This window comes from Hirundo rustica, chromosome 13 (genome assembly GCF_015227805.2).
Source record: "Hirundo rustica isolate bHirRus1 chromosome 13, bHirRus1.pri.v3, whole genome shotgun sequence".
NCBI classification, from domain to species: domain Eukaryota; kingdom Metazoa; phylum Chordata; class Aves; order Passeriformes; family Hirundinidae; genus Hirundo; species Hirundo rustica.
The window spans coordinates 16,717,698-16,741,131 of NC_053462.1; the positions used below are offsets into that span (position 1 = coordinate 16,717,698).

Genomic DNA, 23,434 nt, shown 5'->3' on the forward strand with positions numbered 1-23,434 from the left:
AAAACAAAGAACTACAGAGTGTAGAGAGCTGTTGTTCTTCAGAATCCACAGAGCTTCTTTGGAAAACATGGAAAAAAGATTCCCCAGTAGAGATACGAAGTTGCTTGTAAGCAAACAAAGCAAAATGCCTATTTATTTAGGCAACCCAAAACTCAAATAAACCCCAAGCAATTCAATTTTGTGGAAAGGTTCTCTTTTAATCCATGCTAGGCTTAATTATTTTAAGAACATCTTTTCCTCAGACAAGGGAAAGGTTTAAACAAGCACTGGAGCCAAAAAACTTAAATTCTAACCCAGACAAATTGTCCAGAGATTCAGAAATTGCACTGACAATAGAAAGCAGTCCTTCCATCCCACAACACTTATCTAAGGCTAATAACTTAAGCTAACAAAGGATCCAGAGCATGAGCATGCTAAAACCACAGCAACTCTAATACCCAACAAGGACTTAAAGACTTCTAAGTCTTTAAAACACTAAAAGACTTTCTGGTTAGAGGGACAGCATAAAAAAATTTTAAAAAAGGGAAGATTTTTGTTAGGAAACAGATGTTTCTACACAAACTATTACCTAATCGTCCTTCTGTAAAGATTCAAGCTGAAAGCAAAAGCTACTAAATGTGACTTGCTGCACTGAAGCAGCTATGTGCAAGAAAGTTCATTCCCTGGACCTTCAAAAAAAAAAAAATAATAAACACCAAGACTAATGTACCACCAGGAACACTTGCTCCTCATGAGCACTGAGACAGGAAATCCCCATTTTTGTACACACTGATTTCAAACTGAACTCTACCACTGGAATATGTGTCAAGGCTTGAACTTCAGGAAAACATTAAAAATGGTGAACGGGCTGGCACTACTTAGCTTTAGAAGCCAGATGGAAGAGGAAGAATATTAAAGAACTCCAAGATAGTAGATCTGGTAAGAGATGCACTGGTTAGTGCACGAGAACAGAGGGGTTGTCCCCCAAACCTCTAGGAAAAACAACCTCAAGTCTTATTAAATTCCTTTAATGAGCTCGTACGCACATCTTGCTTTCAACTTCAGAAATCATCTTCTAAAGCCACGAACTCCCCATCCACCCCAGGGACCGTGCCCTCTGCCCAAAGGGTATTTACACTCTGACAGTGGGCTTCTCCTGTTTTGAACAGGCAAGTTAAAACACACAGGGTGTCCTCATTAAACCCTTTTGGTTTCCATCCCTGCCTGCTGGCAGGCCAAGGTGAACAGTATGGCTCCTGCTATGGCAAAGCAAAAGTAGCGGAATTTATTTTCCTGCCATAAAAGTTTAGAAAGCCTAACTGCTCCAAGCCCTTTATTTTGTTAAAGAAATAAAATTTGCACTTGCGCTGACATTTTGCAGGCAAGGTTCCAGAGTGATGGGTTTAAAAACAGCTGAGTTACAATACCCTAAAGAACAATTTGTAAGAGAAATGGCAGCAACCGTTAACTAAAGCATTATATATCTGTTCATGTCTCTGTTTGAGGCTGGGCTTTCAAAGCCATATTGCTTTTAGCTTTATGTTTGTTTCAGCTCAAAAGTTACTTAATTTTCGATATTTAATGCTTTTATAAATCAATGAAATTTCTAGAGCTTTATGGCGAAAGTATGCACTCACTCGCCTCAGTTATGAAACATCATCCCCTTAGTATGGAAAAGGATGAAGTCCAGTGGGGTCCCACATTAGAAATTGATCACAGATGAGTGGCTGTTGACATTTTTGATTTAAAACTTATTAGTTCATCTAGTCAGTTATGTTTTGAAGAACTTTACACATATAATGAGAACTGCAGAGACATAAATGGGAAATAGGACAAGCATTGTGGGCCATCCTAACACTTGGAAAAATCAGTTCCCATTAAAGCAGATACTTTTTAAAAGAAATGTCTTTTAAGTTCACATTGTTCACCAGAGTTAATTATACCACAATACATCATCTTTTTCTCACGTTTTTCTCGCTGCCCTGAAAAGGATTATATGAAAAACAAATTAATCAGAGCTCAAAGTCAACTCCAATTTCCATCTGGCTGTGCTGTGTTTTCTTTGGATGCCATCTGAGAGAAAGCGTATATGGACTTACAATATAAACTGGTCTGTCAGACACAATGAAGTGCACAGAAAATGCTCTTTAGAGCATTTATACTCCGTTTAACAGTTTTGGATAGTCCAGTTTAGACATCTTTTTTAATATGACTAGGATAACTTGCCTTTGTTTCACATTCAATTCAGAGCTGGAAATTAACTATTATGTATTTATTTTGCTCACTAACGGAACATAAAAATGCAACAGATGTTTATTACCCTGCCCCACTAGTTCTGGGTAGATTATAAACACCCAGGATAATTACCAATAGTCAGATTCATGCTGTTTTCATTCAATTGCCTAGAGATTTTCAAGCCTTTCCTTAAACTGCCTATCATTTATCAGATTTGGCCTAAACCAAGTACCTAATTCAGAGTCAGAAATTTGTTCTTTAAAGACAAATGTATTTATTTGTTTAAAAGGTAACTCCCCAATACGGTAAAATACTGAAGAGAAGCAATGCACTCTTTACCTAGATAAACACAAAAGCCTCCCTGGAAACAGCTCTTTAGTTCAGAAGTGCTGAGCTCTACCTGGTATCCAACAAGAAGCCCACTTTGCCCTTTTCTTCTGAGAGCATCCCAGAGGCAAACTGCAGAGCATATGAACTTCCAAAGGCAATAGAAATACCCACTCCACACCCCAGTCACCCAGACGACCTGCAGCCCATTCCTAGTCAGAGGACAGATCCAAGCCTGCTCATGTAACTGAGATGGGGTCAATGAACTACCAGGAAAAGTGATTGCACATAACAGGTTCATACGACGAGAGTAATTAATGCTCCTTGATCTGGCAGAGCCTCCTGGCAAGTCTCCGTGTAAGTGGTGCCCTGGCTGGGAGCAGAGCTGGGGCTGTGAACACACACACACAGCACCACTGCTGAGGACAGGCTGGGCAGGCTCCAAACAAGCTGTGTCACAGAGTGCAGTGATCCAGCAGATTCCTCTCCACTTTAACTACGATTTGCCAAAGCTTACTGGGATCATTAAAACCATTTTGACAGGCAGAATTGCCTTGTCACCTTGAGAAACACCTGCTATCTCCTCACCATCTATTTACAAACAGTCATTTACTTCACACAGCAGCTCTTCATTCTTTTCCTATACCCACCAGTTACTTCAGGTCACTGGTGGCTCCTGAAATGATCTGGCTGTTGCCTTTCAGTGTTTGGAAGGAACCCTTCCCTTCTTTCTGCAAAATCTCACACCAGCACAGACAAAGCAGCAGAAGACTCTGTTTAACATTCACCCTACACTACAACTTCTGCTTGCTACACCACATCCCAGCTGACCATAAATTCATCACAGTTAATTCACTATCAGTACCAAGGTGTTCATGGGCAGCATTGACAGTTCCCACATCCACTGGTTTTAATAAGAAAAGGATTCACTTCCTACAAGAAGCAATTTCATCATGGTGTAGTTACAACTTTTGTATTCCTCCAGCCTGCTCCATTTAGAAGTTCTAAAGAAACACAACTACGTATGTCTTTCTTGAAAAAAAAACCACACTCCTCGACATTTTAAGCCTTGCCTTTGACCCTTTACTTTTTTGGATGACATTAGAAGGCTGTACAACACTGCACAGTCTCAATATCCTCTCAACTAGCCAGAAGTTAAAGATGGAGCAACCACCACCGTCTGGCTCTCTCAACACCAAAAGTTTTCAGACAAAGCAGCACCAAGGCAGCTCTGAATCACCAAGTCAATCCAGCACATCCCTTTCACAATCCTAAAGCCTTTTCAACACAAGTCTACTCCAGCTGGGTCAGGCTTCCCCTAGCAACAGAGACTTGTTCAGCCTGAGCAGTCCTTTGCATCTCTGAAACGAGAATAAGGATAGACAGCCTGCCATGAGCATCTCACCAGCAACCTCAATAACAATTCACACTCATCTTTTTCCTGATTTTTGATTTCCCTTTGTTTTCCCCCTTCTGACTTCGCTTCTGTGAGAACTGTTTCCCTTACATAACAGTAGAGATGCAAAGTTAATCTTAAATGAGGATACCTTCAGTGTTTCAGTTTTACAAAGAACATCCCTTTACAGTGGTTGTGGGGAAAAAAAAGCACTGAAGGTACAGAAATTGTTTTAATTTCATATTGTTTTCCTGTCCAGGGGTTGTAACCCCCCATCCTGGGGGCCAAGTCTGTGATCCACAAGGTTCCAAAGGGTTATTTTTTAAGGAAGGGCATGAGGTTGCTCAACTTCTCCTCTACCCCGAAATTCGGCACAGTTGGTAACAAGCTCAGTGTGTTACCATCAGTGCTGGATGAATTCCCACACAAAGAAAGAACTACAAGGCTTAATACAAGAAGACAATTGTGGCTGGTTCTACTTTTAGAGTAGCTTGCTCACACCACCACAGCTCACTTTGCCAATAATGGCTTTTTTGAGCACACTCCACTCCAAGGAGAGGTCAGCTTTCCCAGACAGCTACTGCTGCTCTCTGGTCAGCAGAGAGCTGATGTTACTGAGTGCAGAACATTGCTCTCTCCCAAACGGCTCTAATGAAAGAGGCCTGACCACATCACCCCTCAGTAATGTCAGCTCAGAGCTGTGGGTCTTTCTGGGAGATCAGCACATCTTCTGAACAGTGTTGTTATTTATTCCCAACAGAGCCACTTCCTTTTCATCATGTGTTTTTTAGTTTTAATCTATGGCAGGTCCTTGTAAAAAAAAGAGTCCAAAACAGCTACTGAATGTGGCTGCAGTCCAGCTGCCCTCATCCCAGATTCCCAGCATGCAGCATCCCTTTCCAGGCAAGCATCTCAAGAGTTCCCATCCCTCTCTCACAACAACAAAACGTGTTTATTGCACTGAGTGGATTTAGAGCTGTATAACGTTATCACAGGCTGAATATTCACATGTTTACTATCTACTGGATCAACCCAATGGAGGGGCTGTCTGGCACATTGGAAAAAAAGTTAGGGCTCTAAAAAAATTCCTTGAAGACACCAAAAGGTTGAATCACGTCAAGAAAAAGGAATTGACTTGAGGATAAAGCTCATCATCAGGTTTATAAGGAGCCTCTATCTTACAGGAGTGATTGCTCAGAAGAGAAGCAGAGGGACACATCAGTGAAAACATAGAAAGAACAGTCTGAAAATGTGATGCCCATACAGACTATAAACAGGGGAAAGTATAACTTGACTTTAATATTCCTCTTCATTCTGACTCCTAAGAATTATGCATGTTTTAAGGAAGCCATCAGGACTATCCTATAGCCCTAAAAAAACTTTTTGTGTTATTCATTCATCACTGTACAGAGAGCCACTGCAGCCCACGGCCTGGACCTAAGCCCTCTTTGTTCCTGTCGTTTCAACGACATGGAAGGCAAAGCTAGAAAGTCTGAGAAGGAACAGCTTAGCAACCACAATTTCCCTTCAAGCCCATGAAAAGTTGCAGTACAGTTGCACCATTTGCAGACGTAAGGAAAAAAAATTACTACTGAAGTCTCAGGATTCTTTAATTGCATACTCTGCAAAGAAGAAATTAAATGTGGAGTTCACAGAAATCAGTGGTTGGAGAGATTGCTTATGACACTTTACATTAACACAGGATTCCACCACCCACTGAGCTCTTGGTTTTGCCTCCATAGTGACACTATGAATGAGATATATATTTTAGTGTCTTTAATGTACTTACACAACCTCCCACAAAATTCCTGTACTCTCTAAGCTCACCTATCCCGTATGTGTCACATCAATCACTAGATCTCTTCCCAGGGAAGCCAGCTTCTGTGTTACCTCTTGGGATGTCAGAACCAGTAACAAGGAGAGAACTAAATCTACATCACGATTCAAGCTGCTTCCCTACCCACTGAACTATTTCTCTTCACTGAATATGCTACATAAACCTCTTCACATTTACCAAGATTTTATGAAGCTACATATCTCAGGGTGGGGAGGGGATAGATAAAAGGCACCCCACAACCCAGAAAACGTCAATCATTTTGGATTTTGCTAAGCAAGACCATAATTGAATTTTGACTTCTGTATTTCCAGCACTAGCACAACGCTGCCATCTTTGGCTTTCAAAACTTGAAAGGGAATACTCAAACCCAAACAAAACCCCACTGTTTCCATCTGAATATAAGTCCTGAGAACATTCTTCATAACGTATCTAAGGCCAGGAAGGAGGGCTTGGGGTTTTTTGGTTTTTTTTTCCATTTAATTACAAGTTAAGCTTTGGAGGACAAAGCCAGACCACTACGATCTTCAAAACACTCACGGGACTGGAGATTATAATGCAATGCAGCTTGTAATTTCTGAGAAACATAGTATATTATCATTAATTTACCTCATGCTACTCATCACTCCTATTAACGTTTTACAGAATTATTTTCACCCAGATTTGGAAGGAAAAAGTGGTGTCACAAGAGGCCAATCAAATTTGGTGCAAATACTTGAAAAGGCAACTAGATTCCCCTTCTCCACACACATTCTTCTTGTCCCCCACAGCCCTTAGAAAAATACACACATCCTACTTTAATCTTCTCTTCTGCCACTCTCCTAACTATATATTCCAAATCCAAGGGCCACTGTGTTACCACACTGACCAGAACAAAACATTCGCAAAAATAACACACAAAAGGGCTACAACCCACATCACAAACTAAAACTGTCTCTGCCTTTTTGCTCTTGCAATTTTCAGCTATTATTGGCTAAAGATATCTCTGGCATTGCTGCTTTCCATGAACGTCCTCCAACTTCCCCTTAAATTTACACAAATAAAATTTCGGAATAAATCACATTTTTGTCCCTCATCTCACTTTTTTCTCTCTGCCAACATTTTACTTTGAGTATCAACAGGAACAGCAGCTTAGCAAAAATGGAGCCAACAAAACGAACTGAATCCTTTTAATAACACTGATTGATGCCTTCTCTACACAGCTCACCAGAGCAAGGAGGTCTAGAATTAGCCCAGCTCACGTGAAAGCATCCTCATGACAAGTCATCCCCAAATTAATCCTCTCTGATCAAGACTGCTCTGATACACCACATCCCTCAGGGGTTCCTGTGAAGCCACATCCATTACCTCCTGCTGCTGAAATAGCACGTCAGTGGCTCGGCTGGCACAGATTCCTGCTCATCCTCGTGGGTGCACAGGGCAGGAATGGAAGGAGGATAACAACCAGCCCAGAACTCCCAGCTCTCAAAGCCAGGAAAAGCACCAAACTTTTCACCCTCATCTGTAGTGCCCAGGTTATGGACAATGCCTCTAAGATTCTCTGCCAAAGAAGTAGGAAAGAGCTAAGTCGAAGACGAACCTCACCAGCAAATTCCTCAGCCATTAACACCCCGTAGGTGTAAAACACTGAAAGCCATTGTTTGACCCCGACCACGGCCAGAGCTGAATACTCTAACCTGCAGCAAGCTGCTCCCGTGCATTTATAGGCAAGGGAAAGCTGTTTAGAAGCACCAGCTGAATGCAACTCCGAGGTAATTCCCTGCAACGCTGCAGAGTCACAGCCTCGTTTGTGAGAAAATTGCCAAACAACTAAAAAAACCTGCAGAAGCAAGCAGGTAATGCCTAAATCACTAAAGGTGAGCCCCCTCCTCACAGGAGACAGACTTCAAACCTCTGCACTTTTCTTATCCCACACTGTAACTTCCCAGCGCCACAAAATGAGCACGCGCCATTCTACACAAAATATGTAACATACAAGTGAGTAGGTGGCACATTATGATCAATAACTAAGAGAGTAAAACATTTTTTTAATGGTGCTAATAATGTTTAAACCCAATGCCAGCAGCTTCAGCCTAATGCCTGCTAAAGCAAAAATGGCAGACTGAAATTACAAGCTGTCTATAACACTGAATTTATGTTTCACAATCTGTGATGACAATAGAGCTTAGTAAAAATTGTCTCTCCTGGGGACTGTTCTTTCCACCTTTTTTTAAAAAAAAAAAAAAAAAAAAAAAAGTTGCACACATGATTTTATTTATTTGTTTTTAAAACAGTTGTCTGCACATCCAAGTGACTCAGCAATTGGCTGACAGACACCTATGGGATATACACTTAGGTAGCTGGGATAAGCAGCCAAATTCTTCCAGAATGGAAATTCATCATGTGGCTGGGCTCAGCAACTCACATTTCGGAAGACTTTACCATGCTCTTAGCTGCCTGCCACCCTGCAGTAATCTAGGAAAGCTGTCACTCTTTAAAAGCTTTTGAGGAATTTTTTTAGTATTATTCTCCAAAAATGGCTGGCTAATCAGGCCAGATCATTCAGGCTTCATTAGAAGCCAACTGACAAAACAGTATCATAACATACAATTGCATCCATAATGGTCAGCAAAGGATTTAATAGTGAGTCATAGATCCACAGAAAAATTACAAGTCTGATGCAATTACTCTTAACAATATGCAACACTGGGCCCTACTATGCTGTGCTAACCAGCTCTTAAGCAATCAAACACAGAAATCCCACATTCTCTGGCCTTCCACAGCGATGTTTCTGTTTTAACAGACTGAACTAAGACTTCCATTAGTCCCACATTTCCACCCAAAGAGAAATTTAACACGGTGCCAAAAAATAAATAAGGATCTAACTGAACAGAAGAAAAAATTTATGTTATCAAACTTCATTTAACAGAACAGGGAGCTCTCCCACCCCTCCCTTCACATGGCAGCTACACAGCTTAAAAATCACATAGGTCATGCTGTAACCTGCTCTCTCAAGGCAGTTAAAATATGACCAACTTGCAATCCCCAAAACGGGCTTTAAAGGTATTAAATTACACATATGCAGGTGCTGTGGGGCTTTCCAGCCATGAGCTAACTAGATTGAAAAAAGCACCTTCCTCTCCAAACACAAGGTGAAACACGTGGGCTGGCGCCAGAGACAAGGTAACGTATTCAGGCCTTATCAACCAAAAACACTTGCACCACAACACAATTTAAGGCAAATGTAAACCAAAGTAGCTGTACCAGGAGAAGTTCTCACGTGAACTCACTTTTCTGATGAATTGGATGCTCCTGACTCACTTTTAGTATCACAAACACAGCCCAACCAAAGGAAGTCTTTTGTACCACAAGGGGAGCGTTCACACGGTATTAATTGTCTCAGAGGCATCATAGCACAATAACCATGGAAAAAGAGAACCAAACACCTCTGTGATACCACTCAAGGTGAGTCTCTCCTCAAACAAAACATCCTTAATGCACACAGGTGAGAAGCTACCAGATAAACAGGGTTAAGCATGGGAAAGTAGAGCTCTTTAGGCACAGTCAACCACTGGAACTCCAGGAGTTTCATTTCTCTGAAAATACAAGGAAAGTTTGAGTATAGGATTTTCAACCTATCTATGCAGATGTTCTCCTCAGCAATTGATTGAACCTTACTGCAAAACAGTAAAAATAAAAAATAAATTAACCTAAATATATATATAACTTGTTATAAAGAGAAGAGCCATCTCTGGTTTACTTCCAGCCTCCTTCCACACTTACATTCAAGGTGACATTTCAGCCCATACTGTCTATTTTACATTTACATAGTGCCCAAGACATTGGATTTCCAACCTCAGACACAGCTTTTAGACACTGCCTAGAAGCACTGTGGGTGATGCACGATGCTGTAATTCTGGTGAGCAGAACAGCTCGGGTATCTCAGCTTGGTAACTCAGCCAGGCTCTGCGGAGTTCTATTGCTTGGCAACTGCAATTCCTTTCACCATATCCACTTTTATCAGAAGAGCACTGGAATGGCAGAGCAAGCAGGAGAATTACTATTCCCCCTCTGGTAGGTGTTTCTGGAGAGCCTGGGGTGTAAAAAGTTATTCTGATGCTTTTCTAACAAGACTCCCCCGTGAGAAAGCAGTGGGTCCAAGAGGGTGAGACAAATCCATGGCACCTTTCATTCAGCAGCTCCTCATCAGGGATCACCTACTCCACCCCCCTTCTCAGCCAAAACTGGGGCGAAGAGTGTTGCAAGAAGGGCGTTGCAAGACTTTGGGGGGAAGAGGACGCAGGAAGTTACAGGAGATGGGACTAGGACAAACCAAGCAGCAATATCAAACCTGGATGTTGCTCTAGACACTCCTAACTTCAGGAACCTCCCCTCACTGGGATCTGCAGCAGCAGAGATTTATTCCAGAAGGTAAATCAAGGCAAGAACAAGACAGAGAGCTTAGTCCTCATCACTGTTTTTACCCCTTACCTCATACACACACCCGCTCCTACCTAAAGGCATAAATTAAAAACAAACACTTAACCTGACTATAGCCAGCTCCTTGGCACTGTATCACTATTTGTTCGGGTCATGAAGAAGATAACATAAGAAATTAGAAGAAATTTGAGTCAGAAAAGACGGTTAACATCAAGGAGAGAAAAACAACCGAGTGAAAGTTTTGCTTTGTTTTTAGTGGATATCTACAGAGGGACGTACACAAAACAAGATTTTAATTCAGGCACACAGTTTCAAAGTCACCTTTAATATTAGCTTGTTGCATTCACCAGGAAAAAGTGGATCTAAACGTGCTTTTCTAGGTTTAACCTGAACTGATTCCTGAAATGCATGATTTTTTGAAAGATTTCTATCTTTAAAGATCTCATCCTCTCAACAATCAATTTTCATCTTAGGCAGGGGGGACACAATACACGAAAAGTTTTTAGACTCAAATTTTCTTAACTGTGATAGAACTTAACTGCCATGACCTGGTTGATGGAAGTAAAATAAAAATATCCTCCCTGGACTGTGGAGTTCCATGGACAACTGCTGTCAAAAGGTGGTTCAACACTAGAACACCTGGAACCTCAGCCCATGAGCAGGTGTGTTCCTTCAGCAAATTATTAACAAATGTATCTTACTTAATATTTGAATTATTACAGGAAATATATTTATAATTAACCTATGTTAAGAAATCTTTCCTTAGAGAACTCAGATTAAAAATTGAACAGTGAACTTTATCCACCACAACAAATAAAAGGAGGAACTAGACAAAAGGAAGCAAGAGAAACCACATGAAGCCTGTAATACAGTCCTAAATATATAAACCTAAGTTATATCCTTTAGTTCATTCATTGCATTCAGAAACCCTTTTATCATGATAAAAATACAGGCACTTTACATTCTGTAAGATAGACAAAAAAAATATTGGCTGATCTCAATAGCTGCCATCTCTCCAAACAGAGGGACCACCCTGATAATAATTCTGAACATCTCCTGATGAGAAGGAAACCGACAAACATGCAGAAGCTGCTCACGAGACTTAGAATTCAGCTACATGATTGCATCAAAGCAAACCTCACCCTGGACCCAGACTACATTCAAAAATGTTTTGGTGAGACTCTTTCATTCAGACACAAGGAAGGTTTCTCCAAGCTCTGAAATCCCACAACTAATTATAGCACCCCACATCCTTCCCCACCATCATCAACAGCAAAACCAGCTGCCAATCTGGGAGGTAGAAGAAGAATCTAATCTCTACTGTGCCACTACAGCCACCCCAAAAAAAGGCATTCTTTTGCCTGTAGTTATGATTTGCCTGCCCAAACAACGTGAAGTGCCATCAGCCACACAGCTCCTGCCAACACAAACTACGCTGCTGGGGCGGGTGTTTGGTGGCACAGCTGCGCTGGGTAACAGTGCCACATCCACGTCCAAGCTTTACGGCAAGCTAGAGAAGAAAAACATAAAGTAACAGAAGGGAAAAAAAGCACAGGTAAAAAGGATTTGGACAAGAACACCCTCCTCTCCAGCTGGCAGCTTGAAGGTGAACCGGTGAGGGAGCAGAGGTGATGGACAGCCTTCGGCCTCGCCTCACCCGTCTGACAGCTCGGCCGGCCTCGCTCCGCTGTTGTGAAAGAAAACCACGGTATTTGTGCAAGGCTAGTTGGTTCCATGTTAAGAAAACACATCTGAGCCGACAGAGCTTTGCTTTACCACATGCCAGCTTCATTCAGCTCAGAGTCAGAAACCAGGACTCGGTCTCCTTATTGCCTCCACAGTTAACCAGCAATTTAGGACACAGACAAAGTCCTGAACCCAGAACCGCCCCCAGATCTGTGAAAGGGCCACGCTGCCTTTAACAGAAAACTTCCTAGTCCTCTTTGGAAAACATGAGTGCCCAAAGAAGGAGGTCCCTAAGTGACAGGAATGACTGTGTTGGGTAATACTATGTAAAGACGTGTACAATGGAACAGATAAAAACAAAGAAATTCAAAGAAAGAGACCGGGAAACGGTCTTTGTTTCGGTGTCAATTGGTGCACAACCATGCCAGGAGAGGCGAAACGGGAATGGGTCTTCATGGAGATCGTTAATTTATTAAAATGTCACAACAAAAAGAGAGTAGCTGTGACTAACAGACCCAGTGAGCTTTAGGCAGCTAAACCAACCCAAAGGCTGAGGGTTTATCAGAAAGGAAAAGCTGGTCAAAAGGAAGTAATGAAGCAGATATCCGTCAAAGAACAAAAAGCAGGTCTGAGCACAGAGCCAGAAGCAAGACTGCACCAGAACTTACAAATGAAGTGTAAAACATCAGACTTGGCAATCCTGCTGCCAAGGAATTATTTACCACACGACGATCAATATTACAATACACACAGAGACGAGTATTTTTATCTCAACCTCCATTTGACCCGGTGGGAGCTACAGACACTTTCTCACAGTAATTCACATACTTCAAGGAGAGTCAAGATGGGAAAAAACGACTTGGAAGCATTTCAGGTTCTGTCTCCTTTCAGCTCATTTTCACTGAATCATACCAAAACTATCTGAGGGAACAGTTCAGACCAAAACTATCGGAGGGAACAGTTCAGAATTGATTTGTGCTACCCAAGACCTGATCAGTAAAGCAAAATATTCGAGGATCACAGGAAGAGGTTTCGTTCATGCATTGAGCCAAATCCTGGTTGTGCTGTCAGTCCTTTCAAGTCTTTGCCCTTCCTTCACTGCATCAAAAGCATCTCTTAAAAATTCTTCTGAAAACCCTGGACATGTGCCTGAACTTCCAAGATCTATTCTCTATAGCCTTGAGCAAGAGTGATGGGAAATAAGCTTGCTTTCTCAATGGCTACTTTTAATTTTAAAAAAAAAAAAAAAAAAAAAAAAAGAGGCAACCACTCTTAGAACTGTTACAAATTTGGAAACTGCAGCTCAGAAAATAGGGAAGGAGGGGAAGGCAATGGAGGGAGGAAGAAGAGGTCTGATTTTCAGACTATCAGCTTCAAAAATCCTTACTTCAGTGAACTGGCAAATAATGTGTTAGACATCTTACTTCTGAAACATAGCCACGCTAAAGGTAAAAGGGTTAATTACATCCCTTATGCTCCAGAGTATTTCAACAGGCTACTCATTATGTTCTTCTGAAGGGCAAGTTGTTCTTTTATTTATTGTTTAAAGCACAAACATAAACACAAAGTGTCCAACCCTAAGGTGGTGATTACCACTTTTACTTAAACAGAAACGCTGGGCTGCAGGCTTTCTCTGCTATAAAGCTTTTAAACCTGTTCTGCTCCTCTGACATTTTCCCCCCCTCACTCTTCTCTGATAGAGATCACAAAAACAACTAAGACATCTGACATACAGGAGAACATCCTGCTGATTAAGAGAAAACAAGAGCACATTACTCTTGAGAGGATACAAAGCACCACTTCCTAATGCGTTCTACTCGGTCAGCACAACAGGCTTCTTGTCATTTCAAAGGGAAACTGGTCATATTGATTTTTCCAAAACACAAGTATTATAAAAATATTATACATTTAATTGGTCTTAACAAAGTGTTCTTGTAGTGGGGCACATCAACAGAGATCAGACAAGACAAGATATAAGGTATCAAGGTGTGGCTGTATTTGAAGATTCTCTGCAAGCAACAGCATTGAGAACTGCCAAGATCATTCCTCATAAAGCCTCTTGCAACCCCTTTAAACCTCAATACGACTGAGAGGTGTCTTTAAAGTGTGGCAACTCTTACTCCTGAATTCACAACAGCCTGAACAAACATCATACTTTGCTGAAAACCAGTGTCCTTTCCACTCCTCACCGAATTCCAGCCACGCAACTCAGTGCTCCATGTTTGCTCAACTTTTTCTAGAGGAAAGGAAAGTTCTTTACACCCTCTCAGAGCAATTTATTCCTCTTGTTGTTCCCTTGCAAAAGCCAGACCAACTGAATCAGCTTCTCTGACTGAAAACCGCACACCCTGCTTGTCAGGAAGCCGGCAGGATTTTTTTTTTTCCACTTTTGTTTACAAATTTGAAAAGTGAGCTGTTTTCAGACAGCAGGATCAGCCATCTCTTTTCCCCCCATTCCCAGTTTTCTACAATCCTAATTAAGGCAACACTGGGGAAAACTTATACATGTTTTCCAAGGAAAAGGTATAGATTCCTTCTTCTCTTGGTTCTTTATTTCTGTTTTAACACAGTATATCAGAGTGTCCAGCCAGGACAAGTTTCAATGGTTCAAAGACCATCTGAAAAGTCGTTAGACAGAACACAGAACCTTCCCTTTGAGAATACCCCTTCAGAAAAACTCTTTAAAATCAGAATTTTATGAGGAATGCAGCAGAGGAGCATCCTTCCCACCTCCTCTTAGTCCTCCAGGGAACTAATCTAAGTTCTCTCTTCCTGAAGTGATACTTCAAGGCTTCTTTATACCTTGCTTCCAGTGTAACTCAGAACAGTGTACAACCTCCCTTTAATTTCTTCCAACAAATCCCCTTTCAGCAGAATTTACTCTCACACATGCAACGTAGGCAGAGTCTAGTAATGTGACTTAATAGTTCCTAACCAAGAAAAAAAAAAGGTTTTGCTAACATTAAGTTCTAGGAAGGAAAAAGAAGAAATTTTAAATCTTACCTTCATGTTACCACAGTGTTTCTAATTAGTATCTGTCAAAAGAGTATTTCCATCACAAGAAAAGAACAAAGCTGCAGAATGACAGACAATTTGCCATTCATCAAAAGGTAATTGCAAACAACAACAGACACTCAAAATGTTCTGTTTCCCACCCCACTGCTGCCCCTGCATCGCAGGGCACTGCCACAGCAAACAGCACAGGGATCTAAGAGGAGAATGGTCTGAGCCAAGCTACAGAAGCACGGGTCACTTAGAAAGAACTCCAGTAGAGGAGACTAATGAAAACTTTAATCTTCAGCTTCTATCATTAGCCACTTAAGACACCTCTTCCCCCACCTTGCTGCGGGGCGAGCGTATTTTAGTGCGCGGATTATCATTCCTTGGAGGTAACTCAGCCGGCCAGACCATCACACACACACCTGTTCTCACTGCAGACATCCCTGCCCCGACACCCAGGGCAGCGTTGAGTTACTTCAGAGAGAGTCACTTCCACATTCCAGCCTCAAACTCCCCTCCAAGAAGTGATCAGTCACTCTCGGCTTTCACACTTCAGTAATTTTGGAATCAACAGGAAACGGAGATCAATTGTGATTTTACTAACTCAATAGTGACTCATCGTTCAACTCCCTGTAGCCTTCGAATTCATCTGTGAAGAGACGTGATAGCGAGGCCAAATTAAAAATAGCAGATCTGCCTCACTCACAATTAACACTCACTTGTCCATCAGATTTGCCCCGGATTGTGACATTTTCAGGATTGCGACATCCTGACCATTTTGCGTCAGATCCCAAACGTGCTCACAATTTTTCTGTCTCAACTCAACCAGGAAAAATAGGAATCAATAGGAAAATTTATTATATAAACCACACCTTCTAGCATCCATCCATCGCTCAATTTGCACATCTGAATAAGAGTTAACTCTGCCTATCAGTGTTGCCAGCTACTGACAATGAATCTTCTTTTCTTTGTATTATGAAAATACTCTCAAATCATTAATTTCTTTCTGCTTACACAACCTTCAAGCCAAAAAAAAAAAAAATCCCCACATTTGCATGAAATCGAAAGTCAATAAAAAATAATTATTTCATTTACAAAAATAGAAAATCATTTTACAGAAACCACTTAAATGCATTCTTCTAAAAATAAACTTAATTACAAATCCAACATGAAATTGTAACAGCATATATTAGGGCAAATGCCTACTGTAATTTAAATAAAATAAAAATAGTAAGCATATAATTTACACCAAAAAAAAGTTGGGATTGGTGAATTTGCTGTTCAGCGCTCTCTTGAAGCCACCCTTTGATGAAATGCTCAGAGAGCTTTTACCTTCAACAGCTATTTCTGCAGTGCCTCATTTCAGTTTTCACCAATGGTTCAATTCAACGAGCTCTTAATCCCAAATTAAAAAGGACTCCTGCATAGAAACCTGTGAAACAGTCAGTGGGCAAGATCTATGAACTCTAAACTTTTGAGAAACAATGACAAACTATTTTTTCGGGGTTTGTTGTTTTTTTTTTTTAATCATGCCTCTCCTTCACACTTGGAGTTTTAATTAAGTCTCAAAACCCAGATCTTCTGCATTTCAATTAAAATTCCATTTTCCTTCCAAATAAAAAAATAACACAAATGAGAAGTAATCTACCAGAAAATACATCATTTGCCATTTTGTCACTTAAAAATGTGAAAATTAAGGATCTGAGCCAACGCATCCAAGGCATCTAATTATTTACATGAATTTGTAGAAACACATTGCTATTCACTAGCAAAAAGGTCTGTACTTTCAAAATGGTTGGTTGTGAATCAGAGTTCTAACAGCTGTCAGTCATTAAAAAAAAATCCAACTAAAAATACGCAAAATGAGATTCAAACTCTGTATTCAGAGCAAGCTCTTCCTTCTTGCTGTTCGATTTCACTATGAAAACCATTTACTTCATCTCAACAAAAGAAAAAAAAAATACATACTAGTAGCGCTCTGAGGCCTTCCTACTACGGAAGAAATAAACTTTGAAGGAGAATTGGACCGAACTTCGCAACATTTTCACCACAAGGTTGCAAAGCCAGCGGATCCCAGGGTGCGCAGACATCCCAAACGGAGCATCCCTCCCTCTCCCCGCAAAAATCAGTAAACGTGACACGACAATTACATCCTCAGCCCCTTCTCTCCATTAAACAGGATTCCCCTCTTCCCAAGGCAGCAGCTCTGGGAGAAGCTGCGAGGGCAGCAAACACAAACTCGAGACACGAGACACTGGGAGCAGGGAGAGTCATGCTGAGCTCGGAGCAGTGTCTTGATCCTGCAGCGAACACGGGCTGTGGGCACACGTGAAACAAGAAATGGCTGCACGCTTCTGTGAGCAGCTGCTCCTAAAGAAGGAAGAGAAATCCCATGGAATGAACCGAGAGCATCCCGGCACATCCTCACAGCGAGGCCAAGCCACGCTCAACCCACCTCAACTTCTGTTTCATTCTTGCTGCACGTGACACCAGGTAATGCTCACAGTTGCCTGAGAAGATCTGGGTGTATTTTTAGTGTAATATACTATCTCCTTATCAGTCAGCTGATGCCAACACCCCCATCCTCACACTTCTGCTCAGAGTACAGTCACCGAACGCCTGGCAAGGAGCAGCTTCCCAGTGAAAGTGCTGTCACCTGGATGACAGAGCCACACGAGCATCCCGAGTCACGTCCCTGCTGCAAAAGCTAAGCCTTTAACCAACCCCCAAGGACTGCACTTTCTGTATTTTACAAATGGGGAGGGAAATACACATACCCGGAGGAGGAATACAATTTCTTCCCAACGCTTCAATACTGGCAGCTCCTGAAGCACGAGATGTGATCACTCCCTATTTTAGCATGCATGACTACCAATGCTCACACAAATTATCTGGTTCCTTTTAAAATCCAGTATCTAAAATTACAGCATTTAACTTGAGGCTTTTCTATCCAACTAGTGGATGGATAAAGGTGAATGCTCCAGTAACAACTTCTTGCTATGCTTTATTTGCTCTTCGCTAAAAAGAAGACCCTTGCTCTGAATTTATACTTTTCAAATCGGGATTTAAATAAAAATCAGATCTGGAAAGAAAAACAAATGTGAACACAACTGTGCAGCATTATGATACAGCATCTGATTCCCACATTCCAAATCTCTTGCTCCTCAACACTGCAACGCATCACAGACAAATTTAAAAATAAAGTCACTGGTATCAACTACAAAGACACCAAGAAAATCCTCAGACAGTGTTGGCTTAGCCAGTGGAATCTGTAATTCTTGTCTACATACTATCACATTCTTTCATGAAAAATACTGGAAATATCATTTTGCCAGGTTAACCAACTCTGACTTCAATCTCTCTGACATTTCTTAAGTAGAGCTGAATAATTCCATTCATATGCAAATGGTACAATAAGTCGTGAGTAGCAGCATTTACTCTCCCCAAGTATCATCTGCAGTGATGTACCCAAAATGTTACTGGGTCCAAAAGGTACAGCCTCAGAGACTTACAGAAGGAATATTTTCAGCCTTGATGTTGGTTGGGGTTTTTTTTTTTTTACTTTGTGGGGTATTTTTAAATATTAAAGAGATGAAAGAATCGAGAACTGAGATTGCATCTGTTGCCATCACAATTTAACCACAGTCCATGTATTTATACAGTGGAATCTCCAAAATAACACTGCATCTGTTAAGATGACAGTGTTTTTCCATGGGCTGCACTGTGTTGTAGTGGAGTTACTCTAAAGCTGATGCTTTTGAAGTGCTGATTGCGATCCACCCCAAATTCTTTTTGTAATCTTCCTCAAACATGTACAATTATAAAGCTGTTGTGTTCCTCAGCGTGGCTTGGGAACAACAAAACCCTCATACATCTCATCAGTGGGCATTTGGCACTGAAGCCTCACAGCTAAAGCAACATGTTTATTTAAACAATGAACTACCCAAAGAGCTGCACAGCCCGTGTACAAACAGATGTGTGTTCCATGTGTGCTCTGCTGCAGCCCAGAACCTCCAGCACACACACTCCACTGCATCTCTCTGGGCCTGATTTCTGCAGGACAACAAAAGCACTGACTTGGAAGGGCCTTTGTTCCTTCACTGGCCAGAAGTGTTCCTTCACTTCAGGACCACAACCCACCTAAGAATATCTAACCCTGAATCTTAAAAGAGACACTCACACCAGAATTTCAATATTCAATACGTATGTCATGCCTCTTGTTGAGGCATAGTATCAATGAAAATATTTGTCCACGTAGTCAGCCTGCTCCAATGTGACAAAAATATAAACATTTTATTAGCACTCATACAAAAAATAAACAAACAAACTTTCAGTCACTCCCAGGCAGGACCCTGGCAGGCTCAAGTCAGTCTCTAACCAAGCCAAGTCTCAAGTTTGAAATAACAAACTTGCTTTTCTTACACCCCATTGCTACTCTTTTCTACAGGGACAACTGCAGTGACTCCAGCTCCACCAAGGGCATGGGTGCAGGGAATATCAACATCACTCAGTAACACAAAATCTCCACATCCAAGGTGCATAATCAACAGGACTAACAACAGAACCTTTGACTTTTCGCATCCTTCTCCACATACAAGTGGTCATACATCCTACTAGTCTTCAACTTCCTCCAGTCTCCCATCCCTCATGTCTGAGGAAGAGGAACAAAGTGCACAGAGTAATAGTAACTTACATGGATCTCTGAACACAGGCTGATATTCACTCATTCCATACATCCCAGAAGACACAGTGTGCGAGGGACCGATAAATTTACATCCATCTCACAAGCAAACAAGACAAAAGCTTCTGAAAGATGAACAAGGAGCTGAAAGATGATATTAACCACAATCAGTACAGCATCACAAGCTGCTTCCTCCTGCTGGGGTTCAGAACAACCAGAGAGAAGCAACAGCTAATCCAGAAGTGGAAGTCTGGCTCTGTCACAATTCCAGTGGGCTCTCCCTTCTATCCAGTGGAACTCTGGACTCTTAAAGTTTGTGTCATCATCCTGCTGAGTCTCTTTAAAGTTGGTTCTCAGCTGAAAAAAGGTAGAACCACCTGAAAGCTTAAAAAACCCAATCCATGCTATGTAAGCCTGGCAGTATTTTGGAGAACAAACCCAATCCGCAGTGGGACACACGGAATTTGACCAAAGAAGACAACAAGATAACTACACACCAAAAATCCTAGAAAAGAGAAAAGAAGAAAACAGTAAAACTAATTTCTGCCCTGGCAGAGCACGGGGATAGGGTAAACAAGGAATTTCCATTGCCATTTCAACTCCTCACACTTCAGCCAAGTGTTACTCTGAGGTCAGCTCAGCTGAGCACACACGTGTCCATTCCTACAGTGCAGGGCTGGCTCCTCACTCCCTGCCCAACATGAACAGAGTGCACTCTTCAAACCTTTCAAGGCTACTCTCACACACACAGACCCAAGGGGATGCAAGAAGAGCAGCAGGGAAGTAAAAAGTACTACTTCTAGAACATCAAAATGTGGAGACAACTCTAAACTGGAGCCAATGGAAATAATAAGGCAACCAGCCCAGGGAGAACCAGGGATAAAGCCCTTCCCTGCAAGCACAAGCCAACTCTCTTGTAGAAAGTTGGTTATAGACAGTTTCCAGGGGTGGCTGTCGCCAGATCTTTCTGCAAAATGCTGTATCCCTTAGTCAAAGGCTTAATATTTGAACTATCCCTGTCTACAAGAAGACCTTTCACTTTGAAAAACCTGCTATCATTTTTATGGCTGCTCTATCACACATCATTATGGGAGCTTTTTCCTCTACCCCATAAATTCCTTTGGGAGCTTGCTTCTCAAATATAATGAGCTGCATGTCTACAGAATCAGGAAAATCAGCACTGAGTCGATTTATGTTTGGGGAAGCCGTTTCTGCATCCGAGAGACCTGGAATTCTCTTTCCCCACCAATAACGCTCTCCAAACACAACGGCTCAGCTCCTGCAAACTCCTCCGGCGCACACATCCCAGGGAAGACTTCTTAAGGTGAGTACCACGATCCATATGCAAATCAGACACCTCTAAGTACCCACTAAGTACAAGCACCTTGCTAGAATGCCTCTTACAAACCCACAGCAATGCTAACAGAGAAGAGTAAACAAAACAAAGCGATGCCACCCCAACCTCAGCAACACACAGCAACCAGCGGACCCTTTCAACTGCGGTGCTTACAACTTTTCATCCCATAAATGCTCTGCCCAGTTCAGCAGAAATGTGTCTATAACTAAAAACAAAGCGAGCACCTTGGTCCTCCCTGCCGCTTTGTCTCATCTGTCTTACAGAAGAACTGCCACTACACCACAGTTTGAAGATAATGATGTACTCTCACTTGAGAATCACACACTCAGCTGCAGCTACCTACTGTATTCCAGTAGTAACAAATGGGAGAGATACTTCAAAGAGCACATTATCCCAGCTCTAATTTATGCATGCTCCCTCTTACCATCAAGCCATTTATTTTAAACCTGTCAGATATACTTGTAACGTAGCATCATGAATAATTTAAGAAGTAATCTGTATAAACCAAGTTTATAAACTTAACAGCAGGTACAGTACCTTTCATTCAAGCAGACTGCTCTCTGATAAAGTACAAGGGATCTTTGACTATTTCAGCATGTATTCATTTCGTGCATTCTGAACTTCAAAAAATTCTTCTTTACTGCCTCTAATCAAACCCTCTGCTATTTGCACAGTATTGCGTAAGGAGATCACTTAAATGAGTAGTGTAATAATTTGCAAATTGTCCCTATTAAAGGAAAAAAATGACAAAGCTGCTGGAAACAGTCAATAAAAATGACCCATCACCAATTCAACAGCAGGGAAAAACCACTCGTGTAAAGTTTGCCTCTGTCATTAAAAACTCTTAATATTTCCTGCATCTGCCTGATGTTGTCACTTTGTGACACTGCTCCCAGCACAGGCAGAAGGGATGCTCGACAAAGAACTCCAAAAAAAGCCCATCTGTTAAGAGAAAGTGTTTTGATCAGTTGATGCTCACACTTCCAAGTAAACAGAGCTATCTTTACAGCACGTAATGGCACCAATAAGGGGTTGGAGATAACATTCCCTGACCGGTCACAGAGCTATTGCAGCAACGTGTGCCTCGCCGGCAACACAGGCAAACAAACTGATTCGACCTGCCCCAAACACACACCTTCACAAACCAAGTATTCACCAAAGCAGGACACACACACTGAATTAATAAACTATGATGGTGAAGCACATACATGTGCAGTACGACTATTTCCTGCTTTAAAAGATTTATTTGTATAATTTACACTTTTTTGAAGTCAACGATGAAACAAAGTCTTAAAACCCAACCTGGTCAGCAAGGTGACAACGGGAAATACTGCCCTAAGTTATTATGAAGGAGACTTTGGGCTGCTGCAGAAGTGTACAGTTGATATCCTACCCAATTCTTTACTAGTGGACTTGGTCCTCTAAAGGAATAATGTTAGTACTTTACTGTGGTGTGAGATCCCTTCTGCTCAGATAGGTCAGACACAACAGACTCATTGAAAAAATTATCTGGGAAGTCATTGAAATATACAGATGTTTGTTTCTCTTCATGCCATCAAGTTTACCAAGAAAGAAACTAACTAGAAATGTACAGGTCTGGGTATTCCAAAATAAATAAATAAATAGAATTCTGTTACATTAAAGCTTAGGAGTCATATGCAAATCAATCTGTCAATAAAGAAAAAACAATTTTGCTTTTCAGCACATTTTAAACAATCTTGTGCCACAACAGCAACTTCCTGAGAATATCAACACTGAAGAAGTTAATTGGTGTCTTGCAAGATATCCTAAGGGAATGGTTCATGTTTTGCATTTGCAAAGGTTAGAAAGCAAAACTTTCAGTGATAAGGGCGAGTTAAATCTTCACAACACACCCGGGTTTGTCAGAATGCATCTCCTTAATTAATTAATAAGCCAAACTGTTATCAAACTTAATGAGCAAAACCAACAAGTCCGGTCTAAAGGAACCAGAGTCTATCTTTGAGTCTGGGGACTCGGTACCGCTCTGTTTGCAGAGCACAGAAACATATGAATGAACACTGTGTGTTGCTGATCGTTTGCCGATCCTCAAAGTTTCTCTCAGACATTTCTGGACACAAAAAAAGACAAATATAGTACTCCAGAAATCAGTCCAGATTGTACCTGTCATGACTTGGCTAAGAGGGAAAAAAAAGCAGCCCAAAAAAAACCACACACAAGACAGGCTGGCTAACAACCACCAATGTGTCTTCATCAACTGCTGTTTGTTGAGTTCTGCTTTTGTACAATGAAAAAAAATGTGAAACTATTCTTTTTAAAGTGGCTTTCATAAATCATAAAAACTAATCCAACTAACCTACACAAAGAAGCTGTCTATACAATTTACAGTGATAGAAAAATTACACATGTCAAATAGATCAAAATACTAAAACAGTATTTCTACCTTTCAAACACATCACTACATTCCCAAAGTCTTTCTGCACACAAACGCTTGAAAGCAGCGTTCCATTAGCACCAAAGCCCAGAAACCTTAAAAGCTCT

At 41.3% G+C, this 23,434-nt stretch overlaps 1 protein-coding gene across 5 annotated transcripts in view; it reads right to left on the minus strand.

The window, feature by feature from the left end:
* IGF1R (insulin like growth factor 1 receptor) overlaps positions 1-23,434 on the minus strand; it is a 171,076-nt gene that overhangs the window by 142,068 nt on the left and 5,574 nt on the right. Inside the window, exon 1 of one of the 5 annotated variants that reach the window (XM_040077498.2) lies at positions 7,351-7,434. The exons of 2 other annotated variants lie outside the window; for them this stretch is intronic. Coding sequence is in view for 1 of the 3 variants with exons in the window: in XM_040077496.2 (XP_039933430.1) it covers positions 7,356-7,374 (19 nt within the window). In the remaining 2 variants the exon portion in view is untranslated. Of the gene's footprint in view, positions 1-7,118; positions 7,435-23,434 lie in introns of those variants that run through there. 2 more of the 5 variants (XM_040077496.2, XM_040077497.2) reach the window with 2 other exon arrangements.